This window comes from Pseudorca crassidens, chromosome 2 (genome assembly GCF_039906515.1).
Source record: "Pseudorca crassidens isolate mPseCra1 chromosome 2, mPseCra1.hap1, whole genome shotgun sequence".
In the NCBI taxonomy this organism is placed as follows: Eukaryota; Metazoa; Chordata; class Mammalia; order Artiodactyla; family Delphinidae; genus Pseudorca; species Pseudorca crassidens.
In genome coordinates this window covers 1,185,999-1,199,726 of record NC_090297.1, presented here as the reverse complement: position 1 = coordinate 1,199,726, position 13,728 = coordinate 1,185,999, and the positions used below count along the sequence as shown (strand labels likewise).

Below are 13,728 nucleotides of genomic sequence, written 5' to 3'. Positions count from 1 at the left end.
TTTTTAAAAAATTTTTTGGCCGCACCACGGGGCATGCAGGATCCTAGTTCCCTGACCAGGGATCAAACCTGCAGCCCCTGCAATGAAAGCACAGAGTCTTAACCACTGGACCGCCAGAGAAGTCCCTCCTCATGGTTTTGATTTGCGTTTCCCTAAAACTAACGACGTTGAGCAGCTTCTCATGTGCTCATTGGCCATTTGTACGTCTTCTACAGAGAAATGTTTATTCATATATTTCACCTCTTTTTTTTTTTTTTTGGATTGGGTTGCTTGTCTTAGTTTTTAGTTATACAAGTTCTTTATGTATTCTGGATACAAGTCCTTTAGCAAATATATATTTGCAGATATTTTCTTTCAGTTTGTGGCTTATCTTTTAATCTTAATGTTGTCTTTTGAAGGGCACAATTTTAAATTTTTTTTTTTTTTTTGCGGTACGCGGGCCTCTCACTCTTGTGGCCTCTCCCGTCGCGAAGCACAGGCTCCGGACGCGCAGGCTCAGCGGCCATGGCTCACGGGCCCAGCCGCTCCACGGCATGTGGGATCTTCCCGGTCCGGGGCACGAACCCGCATCCCCTGCATCGGCAGGCGGACTCTTAACCACTGCGCCACCAGGGAAGCCCATACGTTTAAGTGTTGATGAAGTCCAATTTACCTATTTTTTTCTTTTGTTGCTTGTGTTTTTGGTGCCATATCTAAGAAGACTGCCTAGCCCAGAGTCATGAAGACTTATTCCTATGTTTTCTTCTAAGAGTTTTATATTTTTAGCTCTGTTAGGCCTATTATCTATTTGGAGTTAATCTTTGTATATGTTTGGTAGAATTCAATATGAAGCCCATCTGGGCCTGGAGTTTTCTCTGTGAGAGGATTTTTTTGTTTTGTTTTGTTTTACATCTTTACTGGGGTATAATTGCTTTACAATGGTGTGTTACTTTCTGTTTTATAACAAAGTGAATCAGTTATACATGTACATATGTTCCCATATCTCTTCCCTCTTGCGTCTCCCTCCCTCCCACCCTCCCTATCCCACCCCTCCAGGCAGTCACAAAGCACCGAGCTGATCTCCCTGTGCTGTGCGGCTGCTTCTGTGGGAGGATATTTAACTGCTAATTCCGTTTCCTTTGGATATAGAGCTGTTCAGTTTATCTATTTCTTCTTGAGTGAGTGTGGTGTTTTGTGTCTTCCAAGGTTTCAGATTTCTTGGCATAAGCTTGTTCATAACACTCCCTTGCTCCCCAGTTAATGAATTGATACCATCTCTCTTGTTCTTAATATTGATTATTGGGGTCTTCTTTCTTTTTTCCTGACTAGTCTAGTGAGAGGTTATCAGTTTCATTGATAAACAACCAACTTTTGGTTTCATTGATTTCTCTATTTTCTATTTCATTAATTCCTATTTTGTTTAAATTTATTTTTGGCCGCGTTGGGTCTTTGTTGCTGCGCGCGGGCTTTCTCTAGTTGCAGTGAGCGGGGGCTACTCTTCATTGCGGTGCGCAGGATCCTCATTGCGGTGGCTTCTCTTGCAGAGCGTGGGCTCTAGGCTCACGGGCTTCAGTAGTTGTGGCACGCAGGCTCAGTAGTTGTGGCTTGCAGGCTCTAGAGCACAGGCTCCATAGTCGTGGCACACAGGCTTAGTTGCTCCACGGCATGTGGGATCTTCCTGGACAAGGGCTCGAACCTGTGTCCCCTGCATTGGCAGGTGTATTCTTAACCGCTGCGCCACCAGGGAAGTCCCATTAATTCCTATTTTGATCTCATTATTTCCTTGCTTCTGCTTAGTTTGGGTTTAATTTGCTCTCCTTTTTTAGCTTCCTAAGGTGGAAAGTTTCTGACGTTATTTCAGACCTTTCTTTTCTAATATAGAAGTTCATTGCTAGAAATTTCCCCCTTCACACTGCTTTAGCTGCATCCTACAGATTCTGACATGGTGTGCTTTCATTTTCATTCAATTCAAAATACGTCCTGATTTTCCTTTTGAGTTCTTTTTGGACCCAAGAGTTATTTAGAAGTGTGTTGTTTCATTTCCAAGTGTTTGGGAATTTTCCAGAAATCTTTCTGTTATTGATTCTAACTTAATTCCATGTGGTTAGAGTCATACTTTGTGTGTCTTGAATTCTTTTAAGTTTTTTGAGACTTGTTTTATGGCTCAGAATATGGCTCAGAAGAGTGTGAATTCTGCTTCTGAGTGGAACTGGGTGGCATATTCTATAAATGTCAATCAGGTGAATTTTGTTGACCCTGCTGTCGAGTTTGCTATATCCTTGCTGATTTTCTGTCTGCTTGTTCCATCAGTTATTGACAGTGGTATGTTGAAATCTCTGATTATACTTGTGTTTTTGTCTATTTCTGCTTTCATTTCTATCAGTTTTAGCTTCATGTATTTTGAAGCTCTATTATTAGAAGCATAAACATTTAGGATTTTTATGTCATTTAATTAACTGACTTCTGCAATCCCAATCTTTATGCTATTGTTTTAGTACATTTTACATCCATGTATCTAATAAACTTTATGATACATTGTTATTATTTTTGTTTAAACAGTCATTTATCTTTTAAAGAGTATTTAACAAACAGAAAAGGAAGTCTCACCTGTTCGTCTCATCTGCTGAGTTACCATTTCTGGTCCTCATTCCTTCCCATGGATCCAGATTTCCATCTGCTACCATTTTCCTTCTGCCCAAAGGACTTAACTTTTAACATTTCTTGTCATATGTGTCTGCTGGTGATGGATTCTCTCAGCTTTCGTACATCTTGATTTTGCTTTCCTTTTTGATAGACATTGTTACCGCATACAGGATTCTGGCTCATCTTCCAGGTGAGCTTTGTGGTGTCACCTTGTCTGCGTTGTTTTCTCTGAGAGATCTGCTTTCATGTCCCTGTACAAATGTCCTTTTGCTCTGGCTGTGTTTCAGGTCTTCTCTTTTTCACTGGTTTGAATAATTTGATTGTGATGCGACATGACGTAGTTGTCTTCGTGGTTCTTGTGCTTGGAATCTGTTGAGCTTCTTGGATCTGTGGGTTTATAATTTTCATCAAATTTGGGAATTTTCCAGCCATTATTTCTTCTGATAATTTTTCTGCCCCCATCTGGGGGACCCAAAGCAGTGGGTAGCCTCTGCTCCCACTTTGGGGACCCCAATTTTCCATGTATCAGGCTGCCCCCCCGTCCATGGATTCTCTTTCCCACCCTCCCTCCCTTCCTTTTTTTCTTTTTTCTCACAGTGTCTCATTCTGGATCATTTCCATAGCTGTGTTTTCAAGTTCATAACTCTTTTTTTCTGCAGTATCTAATCTATTGTTGATCACATCCGGTGTGTTTTTTCATCTCATGGTTTTCACCTCTAGAATAAACTTTGTTCTTTTTTATTTTTATTTATTTATTTATTCATTTTCTTGGCCGTGTGGCACGCAGGATGTTAGTTCCCCCACCAGGGATCGAACCCGCACCCCCCTGCAGTGGAAGCACGGAGTCCTAACCACTGGACCGCCAGGGAAGCCCCACCTTTGTTCTGTTTTATATCTTCTGTGTCTCTACTTAACTTTTGAACACACGAATACAGTTATAATAATAACTTTCAAAAACGTCCTTTTCGGGACTTCCCTGGTGGCGCGGTGGTTAAGAATCTGCCTGCTAATGCAGGGGACATGGGTTCGATCCCTGGTCCGGGAAGATCCCACATGCCGCAGAGCAACTAAGCCCATGTGCCACAACTACTGAGCCTGCGCTCTAGAGCCCACAAGCCACAACTACTGAGCTCACATGCCACAACTACTGAAGCCCACACGCCTAGAGCCCATGCTCCACAACAAGAGAAGCCACCGCAATGAGAAGCCCACGCACCACAACGAAGAGCAGCCCCCGCTTGCCGCAACAGAGAAACCTGCACAGCAACGAAGACGCAACGCAGCCAAAAATAAATAAATTAATGCAAAAAAAACCCAAAAACCTACTTAAAAAAAAAATGATGTCCTTTTCCACTGTGTCAGTTCTGGGTCAGTTTGATTGAGTTTCCTCCTTGTTATGGGCCATACTTTCCTGCCTTCTCTGCCTGGTAATCTTTGACTGGATGTCGGACCTTCTGAATTTTACCTTGGGGGCTAGAGACGCCTGTGTCCCTGTAAACATTCTTGACCTATGTTCTGGGGCGCAGTTAAGTTGCTTGGAGACAGTTTAATCCTCTCAGATCTTGGTTTTTGGATTTGTTGGGTCTGCAGGGGGCCTCAGTCTAAGACCAGTCACCCCCCCATTACTGAGAATTCTGCTCGACATGCCCTGACTTCTGAGTTCTCCAGCCTGGCTGACAGGACGAGCAGGCCTCCCATCCTGCTGGGGCCTCTCGTTCTCCCCTCACTCATGCTCTGATCTGTGCTGCACTGACCCTGAGGTGCCCCTCTGCTCCGCTCCTGCGTGGGCCTGTCTACCAGCCTCTACCCGACCCGCTCTGTACCAGCCCCGCACGTCCTCTCAGGGCAGGAACTGGGCAACTGTGGAATCTGTCGTGTGTTTCCCATCCTTCGGGAACTGCTGTCCTTGCCTGACGTCCAAGGTCTTGAAAACCACAGTCTCATTCAGTTTCATCTGCTCTTTGGTTGCTCCGAGTGGGAGGGTCCGTGGGTCCCAGTTACGCCCTCTGGACCAGAACCAGAAGCTGATCAAACCACAGTTGTCTCTACACTTGGCTCCTTGTCTCCCCAAGTCCACGACGTGCTGGTGTTTGCCCTGCGTGTCTCCTTTTACGATCTCAGCAACTCGAGGCTGCACAGGGCCCTCCCTGGCGCTGGTCAGCACTCGTTGTTGACCCCGAGCCCCCGAGTGCGTGTGACCTGGCCTGTGCTGGGTGCCTCGGGGATGTAGGCGAGTGGGTGGAGCCCATCCCCCAGGCTGAGGTGGGAGCTGGGTGGCCGTGTGCTCAGTCGGTCGCCCACGGCCCTGAGCCTGTAGCCGGTGAAGCCCTGAGGCCAGCCAGCAAGGAGAGGCCCTCCCAGAGTAGGGACCGGTCAGGGCCAGAGGCACAGAGGTGCCCTGCGGCCCAGAGCTGGACTCAGGTGGGGACTCCCAGGACGGGATGGAGCGGGTAGGCAGAGGGTGGACAGTCGGCTGAGGGCCAAGAGGAGTGGTGGGCCCAGGAAGGTGAGCGGAGGGCGAGGTGCCCGTGCTCTTGGCCCCTGGCAGCGCCCTGCTCCTCCTGGACACTCTGCCGCAGACATTCCTCACGGAGGCCGGAGTGGGGGGCTGGGGGGACCCAGGTGCTGCCGCCCCGCCCCTGCAGCCCTCGGCAGCCCCTCTCTCTCCTTCGGGAAGGTGAGGACGGCCAGGTGGTGGAGATCTCCGCGGGCGTCCGATACACGCAGCTCCCAGCCTACTTGGAGGTCAGCTTTTTCAAAGTGGACGATGGTCACAGAGAGACACCCATCCAGACCCCGTTGTGAGTAAGGGTGACCCCGCGCGACACCCATGAGGGTGGGGAGGGGTCCCTCCTCGACTCTGCTCCCCCGAGCCCCTCCCGCACCCCTCCTGCTCCCGCCAGGACACTGCGGGCACTGGGGTCACGACGCACTCTGTCTGGCGGAGGGGGAACCAAGGCGCCTTCTGACTGTGGGGTCCGGGCAGGGAGGGGGTTCCAGGCAGAGGGCAGGGAGGCAGGGAGGCCAGGGCTGCGGCGAGACACCCTGCCTGCCCCCCCTTCCTTCCCACCACCCTGGTCTCCGAGCGGCCACCTCAGCCCTTCCTCCTACCTGGACCGGCCCCTGGATCCCCGTGTCCCCGCAGCCAGGTGTCACCCAGCTCCATGTGGAGCGGAGCCCAGCCCTGTCCTTCCCTCCTCAGTGCATCCCCTACCCTCTGTCCGGCCCCAAGTCCAGAGACCTGGAGCCCAGAGCTGCCCTGGGAAGTGCGGATGCCAGCTCCCCACTCCCCGGGGGAGACCCCTGCGACCTGCCCGGTGCGTGGGGTTAACCAAGGGGTCAGCAGTGGGCAGCGCAAGCTCAGGGATGCATGGGGTGACAGCGGTGCCCCCGAACCTGGGCAGGAGGAAGTGTAGTCGATCCCTGAGAACAGGGGACCTGGGAGACACGGGGCGTCCCAGGAAGACAGCCCAGACAGCTCCGAGGGGCGTCACCGTGGCGATGGGTTAAAAGGCAGGCTGGGGGCTGCCAGCCTGGCGTCAGGGCTGCTGGACGTGCTCGCCGTGCAGACCCAGGGCCCCCGGTGGGGGAGGGGCAGGGTGGGCTGGGATGAGTGGTCCGGGCCACTGCACCGCTGTCCTGGCCTGTCCACGTGCACAGCCCTCGTTGCCATGAACGCAGAGTGAAGTCAGTTTGTTCGTCCCCTGTGAGCCTGGCAGCGGGTGAGGCCCCCGGGCCGCTGGTCTCAGGGCTGTTTCTGTTCAGGGCTATCCCTAGAGGGTGGCAAGCCCACCAAGGCCGCTGCCAGCAGGAGGCCTGTGTCGGCCCGGACAGGACACCGCGTAGGAGCCCTCCCCCAGGCCCCCCGGGTCACCCCCAGCTCTGTGGGGACCTTGCGGGCCCGATGGTCACACGTGTTCGCCTGGTTTTCCGACCGACTCCACCCTGCCTGGAGCACAGGGCCGGCAGCACCTCCGTGTGCGCTTGGCTCCAGGTTCTTCGTGGAGATGCGGCTCCGGTGTCGGGCAGAGCCCGCACACCCCAGACCCGGGCAGGGGAGACCTGGCTCCGTGGAGTGTGGGCCTAGCTGCGCCACGGGTCTTTCTGGAATTACTCCCGGAAGCTGGTGCTAGAGCTCGGGCTGAGTTGGTTTAATCACTGCAGTTCATGCTCAGGGATCGAATCCTCCCGCAAACCCAGGGCTCGCGTCTTCGGGGAGAGTGGGCATGTGAGTTAACAGAGGGCGCGTCCCGGCCGAGCGTCAGCGATCAGCTGCTGGGGGTCCCACCTGGTCCCCAGGGCCCTCGACACTGTGAGGGCTGCCCGGTAACTGGGGCTGGGGTCCCTGACGGGCAGACTCATGCACACTTCGGTTTAGGGCCCTCATGCTCTCCTCAGCCTCTTTTTTTATTGTTAAATAAATTTTTATTTATTTACTCACTTTTGGCTGCTCTGGGTCTCCGTCGCGGTGCGTGGATTTCTCATTGCGGTGGCTTCGCTTGTTGTGGAGCACGGGGTCTAGGCACACAGGCTTCAGTAGTTGTGGCACGCAGGCTCAGTAGTTGTGGCTCACAGGCTCTAGAGCGCAGGCTCCGTAGTTGTGGTGCACGGGCTGAGTTGCTCCGCAGCATGTGGGATCTTCCTGGACCAGGGCTCGAACCCGTGTCCCCTGCATTGGCAGGCGGATTCTTAACCGCTGCGCCACCAGGGAAGTCCCTCTCCTCAGCCTCTTGAAGGGGCCCCCATCCCTCCAGTTAGGATTCCAGCCCTGGGCGCCGCCAGGTGGGTGCGGGGCACAGATTTGCTGTGTCCGGGGCCGAGCCAGACAGGGTGGCCGTGCGGTGCTGAGGTGAGGCACGTCCAGACTGAGCCCCGGGCGCCTCCCTCACGGGGCAGGCGGGGCCAGCCTGGCCAGAGACCCCATCTCTGCTTCCGCCTCAGTTTATGGAAGCAAATGTGGCTGCATTGTCGTCGGGGAATGTGCTTGTATTTCTGTGTAAAAGCCCTCACTGGGCGCCAGGCCCTCCGCTGGGAGGGCTTTCAGAGCCGCTGGGAGGGCTCAGTGCAATGCGGAATGCGAGCCCCGCGTCGCCGAGTGCGGGCCTGCGGGCTGGACTCAGCGCAGCTCAGCATGGGCATTGAGCTGTAGAAAGTGCCCCATAGGGAAGCCGAGGGGCACAGACCCGCTGGGTTCCGGCCGTCACCCTTCTGTGTTCGGCGCCAAGTCGGAGGGCCCTGGGTCCCCGGCAGGAGCATCTGGGGACCGGCCGGAGTCTCCATCATTTTCCAGCTGACCCTCCCTGGGCTTCAGTTTGCTCTTCTGCCAGATGAGGTGGTCACAGCGTCCACCTCCAGGACGGCTGACGGAGCCCCTGCGCCCCACTCCGTCCCCGTCTCGGGTCTGACCCGGAAAGTGCCCCCGAGAAGGGAGAGGGCCCGCCGCCCAGAGCTCAGGGAGGTGGGCTCCCTTCTGCTTTTGCTCCTCCTATAGCACTGATGCTTCCCGTCGTGCGAGCGGGTTCACGCAGGACCGTTCCCGGTGAAAGTCTCCCCCCACGGACACAGCTGCAGCAGAGCATCTCCCCCACGATGACACTCGCCCTGCCCCCGAGCCCCTCGGACGTGTTGCGGGGAGCCCAGGTCGGCCCAGGGTGGTGAACACGCTGCGTCTGTCTGTCCTCCGTCTGTCCTGTGGTGCACGCTCCAGCCCTGCCGTGAGGAGGTGAGCGGTCAGCCGCCAGTGAGGAAACGGCTTCAACTCGGGTCCCCGCACCCCGTCAGCAGGAAGGCAGACCCTGGGCTGCAGGCCTGCGGGGCACCCAGTCGGACCTGGGACCCTGGTGGGCAGAGCAAAGCCTCGAAGTGGCCAGAGGGGGACACGGGGCTGCTGGGCTAGGGAGGGAGCAAGCGTTTTCTTTTTTTTTTTTTTTTTGCGGTACGCGGGCCTCTCACTCTTGTGGCCTCTCCCGTTGCGGAGCACAGGCTCCGGACGCGCAGGCTCAGCGGCCATGGCTCACAGGCCCAGCCGCTCTGCGGCATGTGGGATCCTCCCGGACCGGGGCACGAACCCGCGTCCCCTGCATCGGCAGGCGGACTCCCAACCACTGCGCCACCAGGGAAGCCCTCTTTCTTCTTTTTTTAATATTTATGTATTTATTTAATATTTATGTATTTATGTATTTATTTATTTATTAGTTTTGGCACACAGGGTCTAGTTCTCTGACCAGGGATCGAACCCTGGCCCCCTGTACTGCGAGCACAGTCTTAACCACTGGAACACCAAGGAAGTCCCAAGCCTTTTCTAATTCTAATACAATGGCTTATTCTATGACTATATGGGGACAGATATCTTTTCTTTAAGTTTTATTTATCCCTCATCCTAAAGGAAAGCAGAGTGCGGAGTTCTGGGGCAGGCCCACATGTACCGGGATCAAAAACCAGGGGTCCTTTCCTCGTAAGAGTGAACTTCTGTATTCTCAGAACCAGAGAGATAAACCCGTCCCTCTCACACTCACCCCGGCACGGCTGTGGCCCTTTCTCCAGCCAGCACGGGGCCTGAGGGGCTCGGGTGGCTGTCTCTGCCTGTGTGCTAACTTGCGCGAGGGCCGTGAGGTGCAGGACGCGGAGGCAGAAGGCGGCCCCTGCTGAGTCCAAGGGCGGGGGCATCGCCGTGGACCCTGGGAAGCCTGGGGAACGCGCCCTCGGGGCACCAGCCTCAGCCAGGATCCCCACGCGGACAGGTCTCGAAGAGACCCAGAGGGTTTCAGATCGAAAGATAATTCAGCACAAGTCCTGAGATAAACTTGGGCCAGAAAATCTCTGAGGTGACAGTTTCTACTGAAGCGAATTACAGGGACCCCCGCGCAGAGGAGTCCAGTGAAACGTCCGGCTTCCCTCTCGGCCCAGAGTCGCGGGCGCTATTGAATGCCTGCCATGACCGACGCGTGCCACAGAGCCAGACACAGGACGGCTCTCGCCGAGGCCTTGTCCCTGGGCCCCTTGCCCTCACCGGGCAGCTCCACCGTGGTCGCCCGTCTCTCCAGCTGACTCAGGGCACGGAGCTCACCGCGTGCCTGCTGCGTTTGGCTTCTTTCTGGGCAGACCACACGCTAACAGCGAGGCTTCGCTGCTTCTCTCAACACAGCCGTGGCTCCAACTCCATCGACGTTTGCTGCTCACGTAAGTTCAGAGGCAGGGGCGACATCCCTGATTGCCAGGGACTCCCACTTCTGTTTCCTGTTCTGCTACTCTGTGCACCCCCTCGTGGTCCTCGAGGGCTGCACAAGCACCGGGCATCATGCCCCTATTCCAGCTAGCAGGAAGGGGGGAGCATAAGGAGCGAGGGGCCCTTCGCTTCTAAGCAGCTTCCCGGGGGAATCACTCCCACTGCCGCTTACACCTCATTGGCCAGAGCTTGGTTACGTGTCCACACCAGGCCATACGGAGACAAGCAACGCGATTTGCCAGCTCGGACCCGGCTCTGCCATCAGAGGAGGGGAGGGTGGTCACCCAGCCGTCTGCCAAGCGGTTTGGAAGCCCGAGTCAGACACCGTGTCATCACGCTGCACTGCCGGCCCCTGCTGGGCACCAGCTGAGCGGGAAGCAGCCTGCGGGCAAGGATCCTGGCCTCCTGCCACCTCCGTGCCGGTGCCCCCCCTCCCGTCTCCTTTTAGGAAGCAGGCCCCGTCCGTGACCCCTGCCCGCCCTGTGACCTCACCCTGCAGCCCCGCGACAGGACTGTAAGGTCGTGATTGATGGGTTTGGTAAAACAGGCTGGTAGTGAAGATGCTGATTCTTTTAGACCAACGGGCGCCGTGAGGGTGTCGCAGCCTCGGGAGCTAATGAGGCCCCCCAGGGAGTGGGCGGCCCGCCAGATGGGGCAGGCTGGCTGGGGCTGAGGGCTGGGGGTCCGGAGCTGCCCCCCCGGCCCTGCCCTGCCCTCCTGCCATGGGGTTCACTCACTGACAGGAGGCAGTGCCCCGGGCCCTGAGCCGAGGCCCCGGTGGGTGAAGGCAGAGCTGGGGGCCCGGCCACGGGTCGGGCCAGCGGGACCTGGCACATGGCGCCTGCAGGCCTGCTCCTAGAGGTAGCGCTGGGTGTGGCAGGTGGGGAGCCGCTGCGAGTGGGGGAGGCCACCCCACCCCCGCCGCTGGAGCACGAAGTCGGGTTCAAACCTCGGAGCAGTTAGGGGTCTCCCGGAGGCTGGAGGTCGGGCTGCCCCAGGACAGGAGGGAGGGAAGGAGGCCCGGAGCAGAAGCATCGTGGCTGAGGCCGACTTGAAGTTAGAGCAGAGCCCGAGTCGTCTTACATTTTGAAGCAATTTTCCAGTTCCAGCCTGTTCTGAGAATCGTGCCGACAGCCCGGGGTGCGTGAACACGGGCCCCAGCAGGCGGCAGCAGCTACAGGCGCCTGGCACCCCGTGCCCCGCGCTCCGCCCCCAGACTTTCCTGGACAGAGGGGATGTGGCCCCTCAGTCGCAGGTTCAGAACCTTGGGCGCCTGGAGCCGAGGCCTGTGCACAAAGGACGGGCCCCTGGGAGTCACCCCCACTCAGGGCTCTCAGCCCCCCTCCGCCCGGCCTCACCCAGGCCTCCCGAGCACCTACCCGGGGGCTCGGCCCTCACCCCGCCCCCAGCCCGGGCCAGGTTCTCAAGGACGGCAGGTCGGCATCTTCCCTCCCGCATCTGGTGGGCAGTTAAGAAAGTGGACCCTCTAAAAACTTGGCTTCTAATTATACAAATAAGTAAAAGGAGGAGAGAAAATGCCTTCTCTTTCCCAAGGCCTAATGTCAGTAACGTGTAATTCAAACTCTAGTTTATTATTTTGTTGATAGGAAATATCTCAGTTGTTCCATTGTTTTTAACTTTTGAATAGACGATTTGCTTTCCGTTGAGAAGAAAAGAGGATTTCATCGACATGGCTATCGCCTGATATTCTAAACCCTATTTTGGTTAAATTATAGCACCCAGATTTTAGTAACAAAGCACACTGATTTTATATTCAAAAAATTTTTTATATTTAGTCTCTTAACCTTTTGTAATTCCCACCCACAGCTTTAAACGATAGAACCCTTTTATGTTAATTGTTGTCAGTGGGGTGTCTGCCTTGCCCCCCCCCACCCCGGTAATTTAAACCCATTGAATCCTAATGCAGGTGCTGGTAATTGCGAGTCGGACATTGTCAGCCTGGCTGAGCCTGTAAATTGGATTTGGGAACCTAAAAAAGCCATCGCAGTGAGGGAGAACCTCGGATTGCTTGCTTTTTTTTTTTTAATGCACAAAACCCTCCCAGGAAATGTTTCCAATTGGTCTGAGTGGTTCCTCTTTTTCACTGTTGAACAATGGTCTTGAGTATTCATCAGATGGGCTCTAGGAAGAATCATCATAATTATAAGATGATTTTAAAAATCAAGGTGCCCTTTGCTGCTGATCCAGTCTTGCCAGTAGAGGTGACAGAACGTGTCGCAGAACTTCCGGAAATTTCATTGCCTCTTGGGGTGATAACACGTTTTAATATTGTCTGCGGTTAATTATGGCGGAATAGTATGAAAGATCCGTACTTTTAAAGGAAAATTTGTGCTAAAAACTTCTTGTCTAGGAACCATCCCAGCTAGAGGAAACGTCCCAGAGAAATATAAAAAGATACCGCGTTGCTTCCAGGGCCAACGCCGTGGGTAATGATGGAGGTGAGCTCAGATGTGAGGGGGGATGTCTGCCCGGAACCAAGCGTCAGGAGGGTGAGGGGTCGGGATCCGCAGGACCCCGAGACCACAGCTCCTGGGAGCCGGGGCCTCAGGGGGTGCCCTCCCTGGTGGCTCTCCTGGACACTGGGCCCTCTGGCCCTGTGGTGGCCCTGTGGCCTGGGAGCCCCAGGGAGGAGGAGGGGCCGGTCAGCAGGGTGGTGGGGGCCTGACCCCCAGGGTGGTTCCAGTGGGAGCCCCCGCTGGCTCCTCCTTCCCATGGATGGCTGTGGGTCTGGGGCCGGGCAAGAGGACACCAGCCCCTCCCAGTGTCCCGCGACCCCCAGGGCACAACCAGCGGGAGAGCCCCTGCGCTGCCTCGGATGCCCCACGCCCTTTGGCCCGGCAGCGGATCTCTGGCGCCATTTGGTGGGACCCACAGGGTGGAGAGCAGAGGGAGGTGGGGTGGCACCCAGGCTCCCAGTGCAGCCGAGGTCTGGCATGGCGGCAGATCTGCACCCCCGTGGACGCTCGCACTGGGTGCACACGTGTCCTTAGGGGGGACCGCACGGCGGGCAACCGGCCTGGCCCACCCCCTTCAGCCCCCGTCGTGGCCTCGAGGTGAGGACGTCCTGCCGGGCGGGCGAGGTGGGCTCTTTCCCTATGACCTTGGGGGTCCAGGCCATCTGCTGGCTGGGCCCCAGACCCCTTAGAGCCACCAGACCAGCCAGGGACGGTGGCTTATTGATTTTAACTTTACGTTCTGACAGGGGACCAAGAAGCAAACCCGACCAGTGGCTGCTGGCAGCTTCCAGCATCAGTGGGGGCAGCTCCTGCCTCGCCCCGCGCCCGGGACCCCGCGTCAGCCCTTCTGCCGCCCACGTGGGCGCCGCCCATGGGGCTCCCCGTCTTCTGTGGTCAGAGCCCGCGCCTGTCTGCAGCCTTGCCCCAGGGGCTCTCCTGGGCACAGTTTCTGCCCCCGTGTCACCTCACAGGTCACCGAGCCTGTGGCCTTCCTGTGTCAGCCCCAACGCTGCCTGCGGGCTTCCGTCCAGGGGGACAGCCCAGGGCACCACGCTGGGGTCAGGCTCCCGCAACGGCTGAGGCGCTGGTCGGTGCGGCCACGGCCCGGCTGGCAGGGCACTGGGGTCTCGCCTCTACGGGTCAGGAGCAGCTCTAGCCTGGAGACTGTTGAGGGCGGGAGGCGAGTCAGGCCCCCTGACTTGTCCAGGGTCCCTGGGCGAGGGGCCAGGACCCGGCCACCGTCAGGAAGCTCGTGCCGAAGGCACCGGGGAGGGGCTTGCTTGGGGGCCGCTGCTGTCCTGGAGGCCTGGCCTGGGGCCCCCACGGGCGGGGCAGAGTCAGGACAGCGTGATGCGGAGGAGGGGGCTGGACTGGCAGGGCGCCACCAGGAGGGGTCGCCCCGGG

At 56.5% G+C, this 13,728-nt stretch overlaps 1 protein-coding gene across 2 annotated transcripts in view; it reads left to right on the top strand.

The window, feature by feature from the left end:
• The window catches only part of MORN1 (MORN repeat containing 1), a 28,019-nt gene extending 14,534 nt beyond the window's left edge, over positions 1 to 13,485 (top strand). Inside the window, exons 6-7 of one of the 2 annotated variants that reach the window (XM_067717767.1) lie at positions 12,219 to 12,306; positions 13,071 to 13,485. In XM_067717767.1, coding sequence (XP_067573868.1) covers positions 12,219 to 12,306; positions 13,071 to 13,480 — 498 coding nt within the window. In that variant the 3' untranslated portion in view covers positions 13,481 to 13,485. Of the gene's footprint in view, positions 1 to 5,299; positions 6,528 to 12,218; positions 12,307 to 13,070 lie in introns of those variants that run through there. The other variant, XR_010938706.1, reaches the window with a different exon arrangement.
• Positions 13,486 to 13,728: the final 243 nt, after the last annotated feature.